The 15,534-nt window shown below is 39.3% G+C and overlaps 1 protein-coding gene across 5 annotated transcripts in view; it reads right to left on the bottom strand.

Annotated features, from left to right (window-relative positions):
• Positions 1 to 211: 211 nt before the first annotated feature.
• The window catches only part of BNC2 (basonuclin zinc finger protein 2), a 553,266-nt gene continuing 537,943 nt past the window's right edge, over positions 212 to 15,534 (bottom strand). For 4 of the 5 annotated variants that reach the window (XM_066604357.1, XM_066604358.1, XM_066604359.1 and 1 more), the window contains one exon: positions 212 to 4,153. In XM_066604357.1, the coding sequence (XP_066460454.1) occupies positions 3,505 to 4,153 (649 nt within the window). In that variant the 3' untranslated portion in view covers positions 212 to 3,504. The remainder of the gene's footprint in view (positions 4,154 to 15,534) is intronic. The other variant, XM_066604361.1, reaches the window with a different exon arrangement.

Below are 15,534 nucleotides of genomic sequence, written 5' to 3'. Positions count from 1 at the left end.
TTTCCTCTGGGCAAATATCTTAATGGAATTAAGGAAATGATGTATGTAAATTTGCCACTTTGTTCTTTTTATTATTAAAACATGTTTTCATTGCACAGTAAAAACTAATCGGATTTGAAACGGTTCGTTATGTCTTGAGACAATGACCTTCCCCAAGTTTTGTAGATAAAAGGCAGTACAAGAGAGTTTCAGCATGGACACACATACAAACTGAGTAAGAAGAGTACACTTTACTTAATCCGGTTGCAATTTAACAAACACATACAGTATACATGAACGGTATAAAAACTAAGCTGAATACTATTCAGTTTAACCGAGAGTAGTACTTAAAACTCAGTGACACTTCCCAAAAAATGGTCATCAAAAATTCCTCAGCTTTTCTCAGTAAACATTAGTGTTGGACAAATGTAAGTTTAAATTAAAAAAAAAAAAGTCTTTTACTGTTTTCACAAGTATTTTCAGTCTTTTAATCACTTTTTTGACCCAGGAAGAATCATAAGCGGTCTTTCCTTTTTTTAGGCCAATATCTCCAACAGTTCTTTTATTTAAAAAAATTTCAGCAATCAGTGTCATTGTAAATACTGTCTGCTAGAAATGTGTATGTTTGTAATCCATGATGAGTGTCATGTACAATAAGACAACAAAAAAGAACGCATAGAATCAATTCCTTTGGCAAACATGAGACATTGGTTGCAAATATAAGAAAGGCGAGGATAATCATAGATAGCCGATGCCGTAACTTAAACATATGATATTCAGAGCCTTGGAATTCTACATGGAGAACGTACATTGATGCATCTTATAGTTCATATTGGTTGACGGAGGTATTAATTGGACAACAGAGGCTTCGATGCAGATAGAAATCTACAATTTTGGCAGAACGCTGAACACCAGTAAAATCTTCCTTCTAGAAGAGTTTGCAGCAATGTAACGGTGCACTCGCTTGGGCAAGATGCGTAAACATCGGAAACACACCAAAGTTTCAAGAAAAAAGTGCCTTGCGCTTTTTATTTCAGTTTTTTTTTGTTTTCTTAACTAACTTTATCCATTTATGTTTTTTTTGCCTGCAGAAATCTCACAGGAAAAGGAGGCAAATTTATTTCTCTCCTAATTGTTTCTTTTTTTTTTTTTTATTGGAATTCAAATCTGTTCCATTTGAGGTCAAGCATATGATTCTCAGTTTTTTACATTGTACTGTAAGTGCTTCAACTTTTGACCCAATGTGAGGAACCTGTGATAACTATAGAGTCACAAGGCCTTTGTGACCACCCAAATGCTAAGAGAAATGTTTGTTGATTTCCAATCTATATATCTCAATTCCCAGGCCAACGCCAAAAAGCGCAAAAAAACACTAATACTCATGCCTGTTTCTGGTGAAATAAATATCAAGGGACGGACTGTGGCCAAGTCTTCTATCGGGAGAGGTTAGAGGAATCATCTGGAACTGTTTATTACATACAGGTCCAGCCTTGTAAAGTTAGGATGTATTATTAAAATCTTTTACTGGAAGATGACTTGCGACATAAGAATTATCTCTGGAGGGTTGAACATCTTGCGTTTGCAAAACTATTTACGAGGGAACAGTTACTTTTTACAATAAATGTCTTTCACTCTGGTCAGGGAGCACAGTTGTTGGTAGAGTTTTTGTTAAAGTGAATAATCACTGAAATATATATATTTTTTTACAAAGTCACAATAATTTCAATTTATGGTTAATCTGATCTTTCAAACAGAATCTCAAGGCTACCAAGATTTTTTGACTAAACTATAGAATTTGTAATTTTGTAAAACGAGTAAGAATAAATGCCCCTTGTACCTAAATAAGTTGACCATTTTATTCGAGCTGAATTCTGGTACTTTAGCCTTGGAGATGAGGTCTTATGGTTGGCGTAGGGTATTTTTGGAAGAAAAGAAGCCTAACACAATAGACATTTATTTTGAAAGAACCGCTTACTACATTGTATTCAACCAGCCTCTATCTACAATACTTTTAGAGTGAACACCACTTTGCTTTGCAATTGGACCATTTGTGTAGAAACACTGTTTTCAACAATATTTCTATAAACCTAGCTTGAAATGCTGAAAATGTTGTAATTTCCTGTAATACTGTCACTTGTGTACATCAAAATAAGATTTCATCACTCATCGGAGTGGAAACCGGCATATACAATGCTACAAATTTACTACCGCTGAAAATATAAAATCAGTTGTACATTATCCAATAATCTGACTGGTATTCCGGCCCCTTCATGGAATCATTATGTAGATGAACTTTGTAAGCCCTGGAAAAATATTGATTATTCTACATTACAATATACTGTGTATACAAGCAACCTTATATAAGATCTCCACGTAAGGGATAGGGATGCCCGGGTTAGAGTGCCAAAATTTCCTCTTACTATCATAATATGATTTCTCTGTAATATTATAACTTTTTTTTAAATTGAGAGCTCCGTATTCTATGGCTTACAATGTATCAGAATTTTATGCAGTTTCGTCATATGTGCAAAGTTGGCAGTTGTAACATTTTGCAAAACTCTATTAATACTTCTTCCGTTTTGGCAAACATGCCATTTAAGCTGACCGGCCCTATAAGGTCGTCCCAAGATAATGACAATTATTTTATTCACTTCAGCACGGGAGGTGGGAGAGTTTTGCCAAGATCATACTTCTCTCAGCACTGAAGAGGTAAAATAAGAATATCATTATATACACCAATGTAGTGTCTGGGTGTGGAAAGTGCATGACTGCTTTCATACAAATGTACAAAAGACAACAAGGGAAAAAAAAGAACAATGTATAGATAGTGCTTTAAGCATGCAACACCAGGATAATACTACATCTAGCAGGTAGTCCTAAAATGGTCACGTTTTGGTGTCTGTGTTGCGAAACAAAAAATGTGCATTAAAGCTAAAATAAAGAAACAGAGCTAGACAGTGGCTTGTTATCTTGCATACAGTTGGATGGAACTGCAACAAAATACCAGGAGTACACAACCATCAATACAACACTGTCCACCGAATGGGACTCCATATTTACAGGTGAATCTGCCATGCGTAGTCTTCTCCCAAAAATACCTATGTAGATGTGATTTTTTTTATTTTTTTTTTTTGTAAATTGAAAAGAAATGTTCATTAATTTTCTTTGCAAGCAATAGTCACTGGAATATTAAGACACTATCTTTGGAGATAACCAAGTACTTCATTCCTTAAACCAAAATAAAGGAAAAAAAGGAAAGGTATAAGTGACTGCGTGTTTTTCATTTTTTGTCCGTTCGGTAGTCCTTTTCAGGGCAGTTTCACCGATAAGTGAAAATAAAAAAGCACCTAGTGTTTTGTAGTTTTTTTCTTTTTCTCTGTTCGATAAAAAAGAATATATATCTAGATTTATATATTTATATATAGATATATAACATACATATACATTTTTATATATGTACGTATATATATAAATATGGAACAGTTCATCTGTGAAATTTTGAAGTTTATTTGTCCATTTTGGAAGCTATTCCACAGCAGAGAAAGGAATGTTTTTATGGAGATTGGGGTTTTGACTGTGCCGATTTCGGCTGCGTACAGAGGAGAACATCATGTTACATCCAAAAACTTTGCATTTATGCATCTCCCGTAAATGCACTGTCTTGTAATGAACCCTCAGGGTTCCTTTGTTACTGTACATTTTGTGGCAAATGTTGCACACTATTCCGCCGTTGCTCATAGCAAGGTTGTTATAGAAGGAAGATTCTGTCACATCATTGCCTGGTCCCATGAGCGGGGCAGAGACAATAGCCTTCTGGGAGGACTCCTCACTGTCACTGGCACCATCAATGTCATCAAGAAGTATACCTTCATCACTGCCTATATCAGACTCTCGAGAAGAATGGATACTGCTGCTAGACTGGACACTGGAGGTTGTACTCAAGTCTAAGACCATGTAGTCATCTGCCAGGCTCCGCCCATATCCATTGATGTGGGAATCTTCTGTACCAATTGGTGATGTGGTGTCCTCTCTGATATCCAGGCCCATAGAATGTTGACCGCCATAGATTTTTGCCAAGAACTCATCTCGGAGGTTGGGCTGAGAGGAGTCCAGCCCCATCTCATCCAGTTCTTTGGTCAACAGTTTGCGGTGAAGGTTAATATTGGCACTGTGTCTGAAATTTAAAAAAAAAGAAACATTGAAAAATAATTCAGGTAAACCCCAATTTGATTATTAATGAAACCATTAAAATATTTTTAGAAAGATTTTATTTTTGCCTTAATACCTCATTTTGTGATGTAATTCAATTCAAACCAATTATGGCAAAACTAAATAGACTACTATGTACACATGCAGCAGTGCACATGCAAGCAAAGCATGCTGTGGGGAAAAAGCAAACATCAAAAGAAATTTGTTAACTAGCTCAACATTTTACCATGTGCACAGCCTGGTGCATCAACATGAATGTAGCATGTATACAAAAAAATCTGCTTGCACTATATACAAGCCTGTTGTGTTATGCTCAGTTAGATGATCAGCCTAAGAGTCTTTTGTTAAATTGAAAAAAGTTATGTATTTTTTATTTTTATATATATTTTTTTTTACATTTGGCAAACATTTTTGTCTGGTTGTACTTTACGGGTAACACAATAGGGTATGCAATACGGGAGTAGTATAAAAGCTCTGTAGCTACCTCCTGGCAGTATCTTTTTAGCATTAGATATTAATGCTTTACTACAAAGTGACCCTATATGAAGCTAGTGAATAGAACATGTAGAGACAAATGGGATACCCTGTTAGCTGCAAGCATTAGCTGTTAAGTCAGTTCTTGCTATATCTACATGCATACCTACTGAAGGTCAGATAAGTGGGTTTTCCAGGGAAATACTATCTATGATCTATCATCAGGATAGGTCATCAATAGTTGATCGACTGGGGTCCACCACTTGGAACCATGGCTGATCACCTGATCAGGTGCCTGAGGTCAGCACCATCGCACACAGGGGTATAGAGCAGAAGTAGTTGGCTCTGACCCCTTTGTAGTGACCGGCACTTTTAATTGCAGAAGCAGCTGTGATTGATTTTAATGAGCTTTTAATTACCAGCACTGTCCATTACACGGGTTTGAGCCAGCCTGTTTCTGCTTCAAGTCCTGTGTATTGTGGAGAAGACAGCGGGCGCCGAGTCAGCTGATTGGCTATCACCTCCAGTGGTTGAACCCCGCCCGATCAACTTTTGATGACCTATCCTGAAGATGGGTAATCTATTTGTGTGAAAAACCTCTTTAAATTGCAGGCACATAAGGTAACCTTTGTACCTCTAGTGCCTTATAGGTTTTATTTTCTATATTACAATGAATTTTTTTAGATAGATTAACCAACTTTTTAGCTCATGGTTTCAACTGCATTCATGTAATGAGTTCATGAAATATTTCATATACAATCTATGTTAAAGGGAGCTGATCACCATCTCACCCCTAAAACTAACTTTATTGGGAATGAAAACATCAATCAGATCTAATGTCCTGTCTTATCGTATCAAGCCCAAGTACCTCTGCAATTATGTTCCAAAGTTTTATAGCTTGCCATATGCAAATAAGGAGAGAAGAGTCATCTGGCCAAGAAGAGTCACATTGATTTATAAAAACTGCCAGGTTACCCACACCACCTTTCTCTGGAAAGACAGCATTTACTGTGCAATGGGAGATTTGACAACCTGCCTATCAAGAGAAAACGGGTGGCGGTAAGGTCAGCTCATAAATCAACATGACTTTTCTTTGTCATATGACTATTCTCCCCTCATTTGCATACGGCATGCTATAACTTTGGAAATACATGGCCTCGTTAGGAAAAAAGGAGGGTGATAGAAATGATTGATTTTTTTCAACCCCTGCTAGCTAGTAAATTAGTTTTAGTGGTGAGATGTTAGTGACAGGTTTCCTTTAAAATCAAAGAGGGAAAGACAGCAATGACACAATATTAAAGGGGTCATCAGGTTTAGGAAACGTTCTCGTCAAATGCACTATTAAGGAATTCAGAGTTAATAGATAGGCCCCCCCCAACTCACACCCATTCAGGACCCTCATCTATCTCCCGGAACAGAAAGGGAACATCTCTTGCACTGGAGGACATCCATGCAATACATGGGCAATCCAGTGATTTTACTAAGAATGCTGCAATTATTTATTTCCCCTATGATGGTACTTTGAGAAAATTAAAGGCACATTGCCATCTTGGTCCCGCTGGCCTTTGCATCTAGGCTCCCAGAGTTGGCAGGATTTTACAGAAAAACCAAGCACCCTGTGCTACGCTGCTTATGTGACTCTCAAAGGAGTGAATCAGAGTTATGTAAACAGCATATCTAGAGAAATACCATTTTTCTGTTTCTCAAAAGTTGCAAAAACAGCGAGTTTCACTGTGCTACACTTCTAGGGGAGTTACAGAAACAACACAGCAAAGGATGTTTACGTGCATCACTAAACCTGGCCATGTCTTGGTGCCTCTACACAGCTCCCAGTGGGAGGAGAGTGGTGGGACCAAGATGGGCATAACCCATTTTCTCTGTATGGGAAAAAAGTATTGGTACTTTCTGCAATCAGCTTGTAGTTAGAGGCTTGTCTTAGAAAACAGGAGTGTTTATTAATATGCTTAAAAAACATCCTTCATTTCCAAAAGGAGTCTACTGCATAGGGGAAGACACAACTGACCTATTTATGTCCTGTCCTGATTACACGGAACTCAATCTTATTTTCAGATAATCTCATTTTGCTTATGGGAATTTATGAAGATCTCTCTTTTAAAAAAGCTAAAAACTACATCCACATTTAAAGGGCCACTCATTTTTTTTTTTTTTTTTATTGTTCGTGATGTAGCTATGCCTCCAGCTAGTGTCATCCTGGTTAGTTATTTCTTTCTGTGAAACGCCAGATTTTTTTTCTTTCTCAGATCATCATGTGATCTCAGTTCTGAATAGCTTAGATTTACTTGGGGTTAAGCCCGCAGTGGAATCAGACCCTGTGCCCAGCCAGCATCTGCGCGTAACTGTCTTTTCTTCTTTTATGTACTGCGGATGGTCCTCATGGCGAGCCATCAGACATGCGCAGTACAGTTTTTTTTTTTCAACTTCTGCTTTTCCCGCATCACCGCCTAACGATGATGCGCAATTCGCAACCTTTCTGCAATGTTAATTGCAAAAGGGACGCGGGTCAGGTGGCTTCCATTGACTTCAATGGAAGCCGTCCACACTAAATCTATGCAAAAATAGAACATGCTGTGATTCTTTTTCTCCACAAGCAGAAAATCGCAATTGATTTCATAGAATCCTAGAATGGTAGAGTTGGAAGGGACTTCCAGGATCATCTGGTCCAACCCCCTGCTCAGTGCAGGATTTACTAAATCATCCCAGATATTTGTCCAGCCTTTGTTTGAACACTTCCATTAAAGGAGAACTCCCCACCTCCCATGGCAACTGGTTCCACTCATTGATCACCCTCACTGTCTAATATCAAATCTGTGTCTCCTCCCTTTCAGTTTCATCCCATTGCTTCTAGTCTTTCCTTGTGCAGATGAGAATAGGGCTGATCCCTCTGCACTGTGACAACCCTTCAAATATTTGTAGACCGCTATTAAGTCTCCTCTCAGCCATGTTTTTTGCAAGCTAAACATTCCCAGATCCTTTAACCGTTCGTCATAGGACATGGTTTGCAGACCGTTCACCATACTGGTAACTCTTCTCTGAACTTGCTCCAGTTTGTCTGTCCTTTAAAGTGGGGTGATTTCCACTCATGTGCAGGAAAAAGTGTTTTTCAATAGCATGCTATGGGTGGTATTTGCTGTGGAAGCCAGAGGCAGATGCCCGCTCCGGATTCTACAATGCAAATATGCCTGTGTGCAGCCAGCCTTAGTCAGTGTTATGTTATTACATGGATCTACTACATAAGATCTTTAGTGGACAATACAGGAACTACTAATACAGCTACTGTGATGATCACACAGCTCTTGTCACATAATAGAGGAGATCACAGCTCAGCCTCCTTACTGTATATTTATGGGCTGCAGCTTATTTAGGTGAATATCGAAGCTAAACATTAGTAAATAGTTCTCCCTGCAGGCACAAATGGCATAACCTTAACTAATGCAGTGCTGATGCACCATGGGATTCATTAAAAGTGAAAGTAAAAAAAAAAATCTCAAGATGGTGGCAGACAAGGGGCTACACTGCAGGGATGTAGCTGGAATACACAGAGAAGACCTCCAGGGTATGATAGGCAATCAGGTGCGGGGGTCAAGGATGGAAAATGTGTTTTCACTAGAGTGGCCCTTTAATATACCTGACTAAATACGTATGCTCGTATATGAATATAACAGTAACCCTATTATTTTTGTTACCTCTTGGAATGCAAGAAAGGGGTTTTCAAAAAGATAATTTATTCCGCTCTTCTTAAATCTAACACATGCAAAAAAAAAGACTAAATTCCCAGATGGACATAGACTTTTCCAAAGATGATTTGTGAATATGTATTCTGTAACTGCTATACTAGGAAAGAGGTATTTCCTTCATTCTGTTCTCTTGCAGTAAAATAAAGAAAAAAAAATCTAATTAGAATGTGTAGACGTCTTCAATTACTATCAGGCCAAACTGAATGCACAAATGTGCGGGAAGATGTGCCGAGCTGTGTCCCTCTCCCTCTGTCAGCACTACCACCGAGTCTGTTAATATAATTACATTGACTTTTATTCAATTAAGTGCCATCTCTTGCTTAAAGGGAAGGAGAATAAGAAAAAATAGACGACACTGTCAATTGATTCAGGTGTAACACAATAATAAAGATGAACTCATAGCAGTGCATTAGCTTTGCACCTCATAACTTTGTAACAAGAGTTCATTCATAGACGTCGATTTCCATTATGCCACCTCAGTTGAAAAAGAATTGATTCCTGCAGCTCTTGTCACTCTTTAATCTATTGCACTTTTGTTTAATAATCTAACACTACACTGTATGTGCAAAATAATGACCCGTGAAGCTCCAACAAACCAGCTGGGCTCTCATTGTCTATCCATACAAGCTGTCTGCACAAAAGTCACTTCGCCTTCTGATCGGTTTTACTCATTTTAGTGTATGCTACTAGTAAAACTGACTTTAAACTGACACAAAAAGTGGAAGCTATAAAACTGGAAGCAGAGTACAAGCGGCCAACGTTATTATAATATAGAGAACAATGGGAGATATTTGGTTTCGCATTTTATAAAAGTGAATGTTAATTTTATAACTGGAGTATCAAGATCAAAATACTAACAACCACCTGTCCGTGCGTGAGTGAGTTACATGCTCTGCCCCTGATCACATGATGGTGACGTCATCAAAGGTTCTTCAAAGTTGAGCTACATGCTCCGCCCCAATACCATGACTGTGACAGCATCACGGGTCCTGTAAGTACACGGCTGCTGTAGGTGTTTGTTAGTATTCCATAGCAACTGAGGCCACGGGAGTTTGTAGGGGGTGGAATACTAACACACACCTACAGCAGCCTTGTGCTTACAGGACCCGTGATGATGTCACCGTCATGTGAACCTGTGTGGGAAGAGTCTGGGGTCACATGACCAGGGGGTGAGCAGTGTGTGCAGAACTCTGCTGTGCTGCTTTTTATCCCTGTTGTATGAACAATGTATGTAGCAGAGCTGTATGTGACGCGCCTGCAGCAGTGCTGTGTGTGTGGGAGTGTGTGTGACGCGCATGTAGCAGAGCTGTGTGTGTGTGATGTGCATGTAGCAGAGCTGTGTGGCGTATTGTGCCACCAGAAACACTGGTACTATATAATCTCCTAATTATTACTAGCTTATATATAAAAGTAACCATCCCTGTGTACAAAAATGTAATTATTTGTCAATGTATAGAGAAAATATTGGCACCCTGGAATTTCATATCAGTGCACCCTTTGGGCACTAGAGGATTATGTCACTTAGAGGAGTAGAAAAGACTGAAAATAAATTGGGAGACTCGTAGAACAACGGAACAATTGGGCAATTATCCACTAGCCAAGAGCCTTGTAAAACACAATTTCATCGAACCAATGGCTCTATACCTTGTATGTCATTTAGCTTGAGTGTTATTTTGGAACCCTGGAAAGCCAAAGTCCATCCGTATACTATAATGCACTTGAATGGGAATATGTATCTGATTAACTGTGTTAAATGGATTGTCCCACTTCCAGCTGTTTTGCCACAGGAAGTAGACAGCTCCGTACATTGTGCAGTGGCCTAGACAGGTACTATAGGCTGAATTCAATTGAAGTAAATGCATCTCAACCTGCAGTACCAACCCAGGCCACTGCGCAATGTACAAAGCTGTTTGTTTCCTGCAGCAAAACAGCTCGAAATCGGACAACCCCCTTTAAGGCCTAAAGCAATGCAAACTCTGAAAACTCAGTGCATTTCTGAAGCATATTTCACTCCTATGTGTGCATAATGGGGAAATGTGAGATGTTGTTTGGAGTAAGCCCTAGCTAAAAGACTGGTTTAGCTGCACAAGTTAAAGGGGGGGGAAAAATCACCATTGACTAGTATATACTCTCCAGTTGAAAGGAGACAATGACAGTTAAGGTATATCTCAGATTTCTACAGCCATTAATAGGGAGAGTGAAATTTAAGGAAGTCTGTGTCCAAAGGAAATTTCCCATGAGTGTACTACAGGGACATTTTAGCACCCATGTTATGGTCACAAATCCCGGGCCAGGGGTCTACTGAACTGAACACACAACACCAATGGTACTTATGATGCTGCTAGTTTGAGTGATCAGACCTGCAGTTGGTCATGATTTTGTGTACATAATATGGGTGCAGAAATTTGCCCATGTTACCTTCATCTGAAATTAGTCAAACTGAATTATTAGGCATTGGCCACAGTAAATTTCATAGAACTATTATGGACAAAATAAAGTTTATTTCCCACTCTGAGCAAATGAATTCCAAATGACAAGCTCATCCGGCTCCATCCAACAGACTTAATACAGAGTGTCCTGCTATGTACACAAGAACATTACAACTACCCACTTCTCATACTTTATTGCCATCCTGAAATTAGCAGTGCATTTAATTGGTACTGACTGAGGTCTATGGCGGTTCTATGAAGCTTGATATATTAGCATTTTATTTATCATCTGTATGAAGAGAAGCAACTGTTCCTAAAGTTATCAGCACAGTAGGCCATTCCCTAATGCCTAACAACTTCTCGTCCCATTTTTAAAGCGTGGTGACAGCGCTGTAATGAGGCAATTTATACTCCGTGTATTCTTATACCACACAATATTATACCAGCTGCTCCTAACACAGAAAAAAGCAGCAGATCAGCTCGAATGCAAACCAAGTGAGAAAGCCATTAACAATCATTCTGTCACTGCTAAACCATTTATCCCTACACATTTGATAACCCCCATTGACAATTACATAAGAAGCAATAGGAAAGCATATAATGCATTGCATATAGGGGTGAGCAGCATATTTAATAATTTAATAACTCAATGCTAATGACTAATTAATATACAGTCAAGCCCCACCATTAGAGCTACTAGAAAATTGCTTGCATGGCAAACTTCAAATTATAACGTTCAGGCTGAGAATGATCTGGGCTCCCAAGCTTGAAAGGTCATGATCCACCTACCACCCAATTATAGCCATGATACTATAAAGGAGAGGGAAAATGTTCCCATTGTTGTGCATGCCTCACTGTGTATTTGTGATATATTATTTATTCTTTATTTAACTTAAAAGTTACATGTACTGTTGTGCGATGGGAATCGATTCTTGTGGATGTAGTGGTACTATGTCCTAACCAATATGGTGCTGGGAAGTTGCAGTGTCAGGTATCATATTGGTTGGGAACTGGCCGCATAGTGTAGGCTGTGTGAGAGCACCAGGGAGCAACCGCCCTGCATGAACTAAAGTAGTCATTAGTAAAACTATACAATAGAGTGGTTTCAAAGGTGATGCAAGTAGTATGCTAACGAGAGAGATGCTGTGTGATAAACTAGTACAACAGTGAGGCAGTGTGCCCGAGCTGGATAGTGATCGCTAGGGTTATCGTGGATGTGCACCCTTGCTATTGTGCACTGACCCCTCAATTCTTACTGGTGTCGGAGAGTTGGACTAACATTGTGACCATATTTGAGACAATGGCAGAGACTTAAGGGTATTGGTACTGCAACCAAGCTTCAGGCTGTGGGTCAAAGACAGTGGAGACAAAGTAAGCGACTGACTGGTACCAGGGGGTACAGAGGAAATGAGTGAGCTATGTATTTATTGAGCAATACTCCGAGAATCATTGCACCAAGCCACCTATTTAAGTCAAGTGTTCCTCTACAAAGGAAATAGATCAACTGATCATATTAAACCTTTTTTTTTTTTTCCTAGAGGCTGACTGCTACGGAGACTGAGGGTCTTCCAATATTGGGGACAAAAAGGCTAAAAACTTTCCAAGGGTAGCCAAGTTGTGTGGTGTAAAATTACAGAAAAGTGTCCAAGAAGTTATCCCTTTACCTAGGCCATGTCTATATCTCCCCACAACAATCGCAGGAGATGATTGTCATCTCCCTCCTTTGAGAACCTTTCAATAGACTTATTATTTTTTTATAACGGACAGTGGACCCTTTCTGAGCATAGGGCATTGCCTGAGGAACTAACACTTAAAGGTACCTTTACAAAAGTCGATTATCACTGGAATAATCACCAGAAATGGAAAATTCGGGTGATAGTCATCCTGTGTACAATCTGCCACCGACAGGGCAATGAGCAAAAATTACTAATTTGTTGGAAATGCTTGGGTCTTAGCTCATCTAAAAACCAAGCGACTGTCGTCCTGTGTAAACAGGAGTCGCTCAATCTTTGAGTGACTGCCGCTTTTCTGTGAATAGAGATAGGCAAGTGGAAGATCTCCAGCTGTTCTGCCTCCACGTAAAAGCACAGGTGTGATAGTGGCTGGTATGGCTGTTGGGCGCTTAAGCACCAGAGAGTCATCACGTGTAAAGGGACCTTAAATGGTTAAACCATTCTTTACTAAAGGACATTTAAAAATTGCTATGGTTGCTATATAAGATGAACAGCAAATTGTTGTATAAGAAACCTAATGACTCCTGTTAAAACATTTCACAAATTAAAAAAGGCAATTATTACAACTTTTCATAATTCTCTTAAATTCTGTTATAGAAGTTTGATGCAGTAAATATAATGTCACATTGGTGGTATGCAATCTCTGGGTAACTAAGCCTCAGTGATATTCCTAATGTTTCATGAATAGCCTCCTCCATCAGAAACTTCAACACTTGTCTTCTAGTGATGGCTATCCTAATGAGTACTGTACTTGCAGTGTTATATGCCCACCTAATGAAGCATTAACCTCTGAGTAATCAGATGCCTCTTATATTAATCTTTCTATTGTCACAAAACCAATATCTATCTGTAAAAACAATTTAAAAGCAGACAATGTGTCAAATAAGCAATTTGAAACCTACTATTCTGCTGGGTAACTTCAATATTATCCGTACGGTAGAGACATTAGTTAACTTTTAGCTTTTCCCACTGATTTGCTTTTTATTCGCTCTTATCACTATAATGCTAATTCACGTGATTATCGAATACAGATGGTTGTGTTTAAAAATTGGCAAAAATTTAAAGTAAAGAACTTCTTCATTTAAATATGAATGTTAATTCCTATGGAGAAGGGGAGGCATCTGCCTTTACCTTTGGCACCATTTAAAAAGGTTGGGGATCATTAGCATTGGTAATACAACTTAGGGATCTATTAGATGAACCGATTTATCGCTTGAATGAGTGGGTGACGTCATCACTAGCTCATTCACTTGTGCACTCTGTGCAGATACATCGTTGGCTCATTCAAATGAGAAATCGGTCAGTCTTACTCATTTGCTGTATAAGTGACTGAGAGAGACTGAACGACCGCTGTTTAAAGTGAATGAGCCAACGATGATTTTCATGCCTGAATAAAATGAATGACCAACGAAAAGTGAACAATTGTTCATCGTTTCGTCATTGGCTCGCGTTTAGACTGAACTATTATCATTCACTTTCGCTCGTTTGAACGATTTTTTTTTTTTTGATTGGTAATCATTTAGTCTAAAAGCACCTTTAAACTGCAACAATCTACTATGGTGGCTTCCTGGACACTTGGTGTTTTCTGGCAGCCGCTCCCTTGATGTGATTTGTACATGGGTTGTTTTGTATTACATCCAATTCATTTCAGCAAATTCCACTGCTCTGATGCTACAAACTATAACAAGGAAGATGTTCGGAGTGAAACATCTTTGTTTAATACCTTTTAGAAGGGACTGTCATTATTTTAGAATTAATAGTGACGTGCCCAAGTGGAAGGAGACCAAAAAAAATGGATGCATTTGTAGTGAGTGTAGAGGGGACCATGTCTTGTGGAAGAACTGATATCATAGGGACATGTCAGGAGATAGAATCTTTAGGTGCCTGGATTCTGGGAACCCTTCTACTTGGCCCCACAACAATGTTGCATTACATTTCCTCACACTATGTTTGGTGATTTGTTTTATTTTTCCATCTTACAAAGTTTAATTTTAAAAAGTTTGCACATTTTCAAGGGTTCAATACATCAATACTAGAGATGAGCGAGCATACTCGTCCGAGCTTGATGCTCGTTCGAGTATTAGGGTGCTCGAGATGCTCGTTACTCGAGACGATCACCACGCGGTACTCGTCTCGATTAAACGAGCACTGACCATTGAATTCAATGGAGCCGGCAATACAGCCGACTCCATTGAAAGCAATGGGCTGCCGGCGATCGCGGGATGAATTGTCGGGAAGGGGTTAAATATATAAGCCCTTCCCTGCAATTCATCCAGAAATGTGTAAAAATAAAATATATATATATATTTACCTGGTCCCGGCAGACGGAGTTCAGCGTGGCAGGCTGCAGTTCTCCTGAACTGCTCTAAACAGCTGTCCCTGCGCTGAGCCAATCAGAGGCAGCCCTCACTCACCCATTCATGAATGGGTGTGAGTGAGGGATACCTCTGATTGGTCAGGCTGTGACCAATCAGAGGCATCTCATTCAGCAGGCGGGGATTTTAAATCCCCGGCTGCTGAATACTACTCACAGCTGTTCAGAGCAGTTCAGGAGAACTGCAGCCTGCCGCGCTGAACTCCGTCTGCCGGGACCAGGTAAGTATATATATATTTTTTATTTTTACACATTTCTGGATGAATTGTAGGGAAGGGCTTATATATTTAACCCCTTCCCGACAATTCATCCCGCGATCGCCGGCAGCCCATTGCTTTCAATGGAGTTGGCTGTATTGCCGGCTCCATTGAATTCAATGGGCTAACATCGTTCTGCCGGGACCAGGTAAGTATATATATATTTTTTATTTTTACACATTTCTGGATGAATTGTAGGGAAGGGCTTATATATTTAAGCCCTTCCCGACAATTCATCCCGCGTACGCCGGCAACCCATTGCTTTCAATAGAGCCGGCTGTATTGCCGGCTCCATTGAATTCAATGGGCTAACATCGTTCTTCT

This window comes from Eleutherodactylus coqui, chromosome 5 (assembly GCF_035609145.1).
Source record: "Eleutherodactylus coqui strain aEleCoq1 chromosome 5, aEleCoq1.hap1, whole genome shotgun sequence".
Taxonomy (NCBI): domain Eukaryota; kingdom Metazoa; phylum Chordata; class Amphibia; order Anura; family Eleutherodactylidae; genus Eleutherodactylus; species Eleutherodactylus coqui.
Note: the sequence above shows the minus strand (reverse complement) of the source record. Positions and strands in the feature narration are given on the sequence as shown.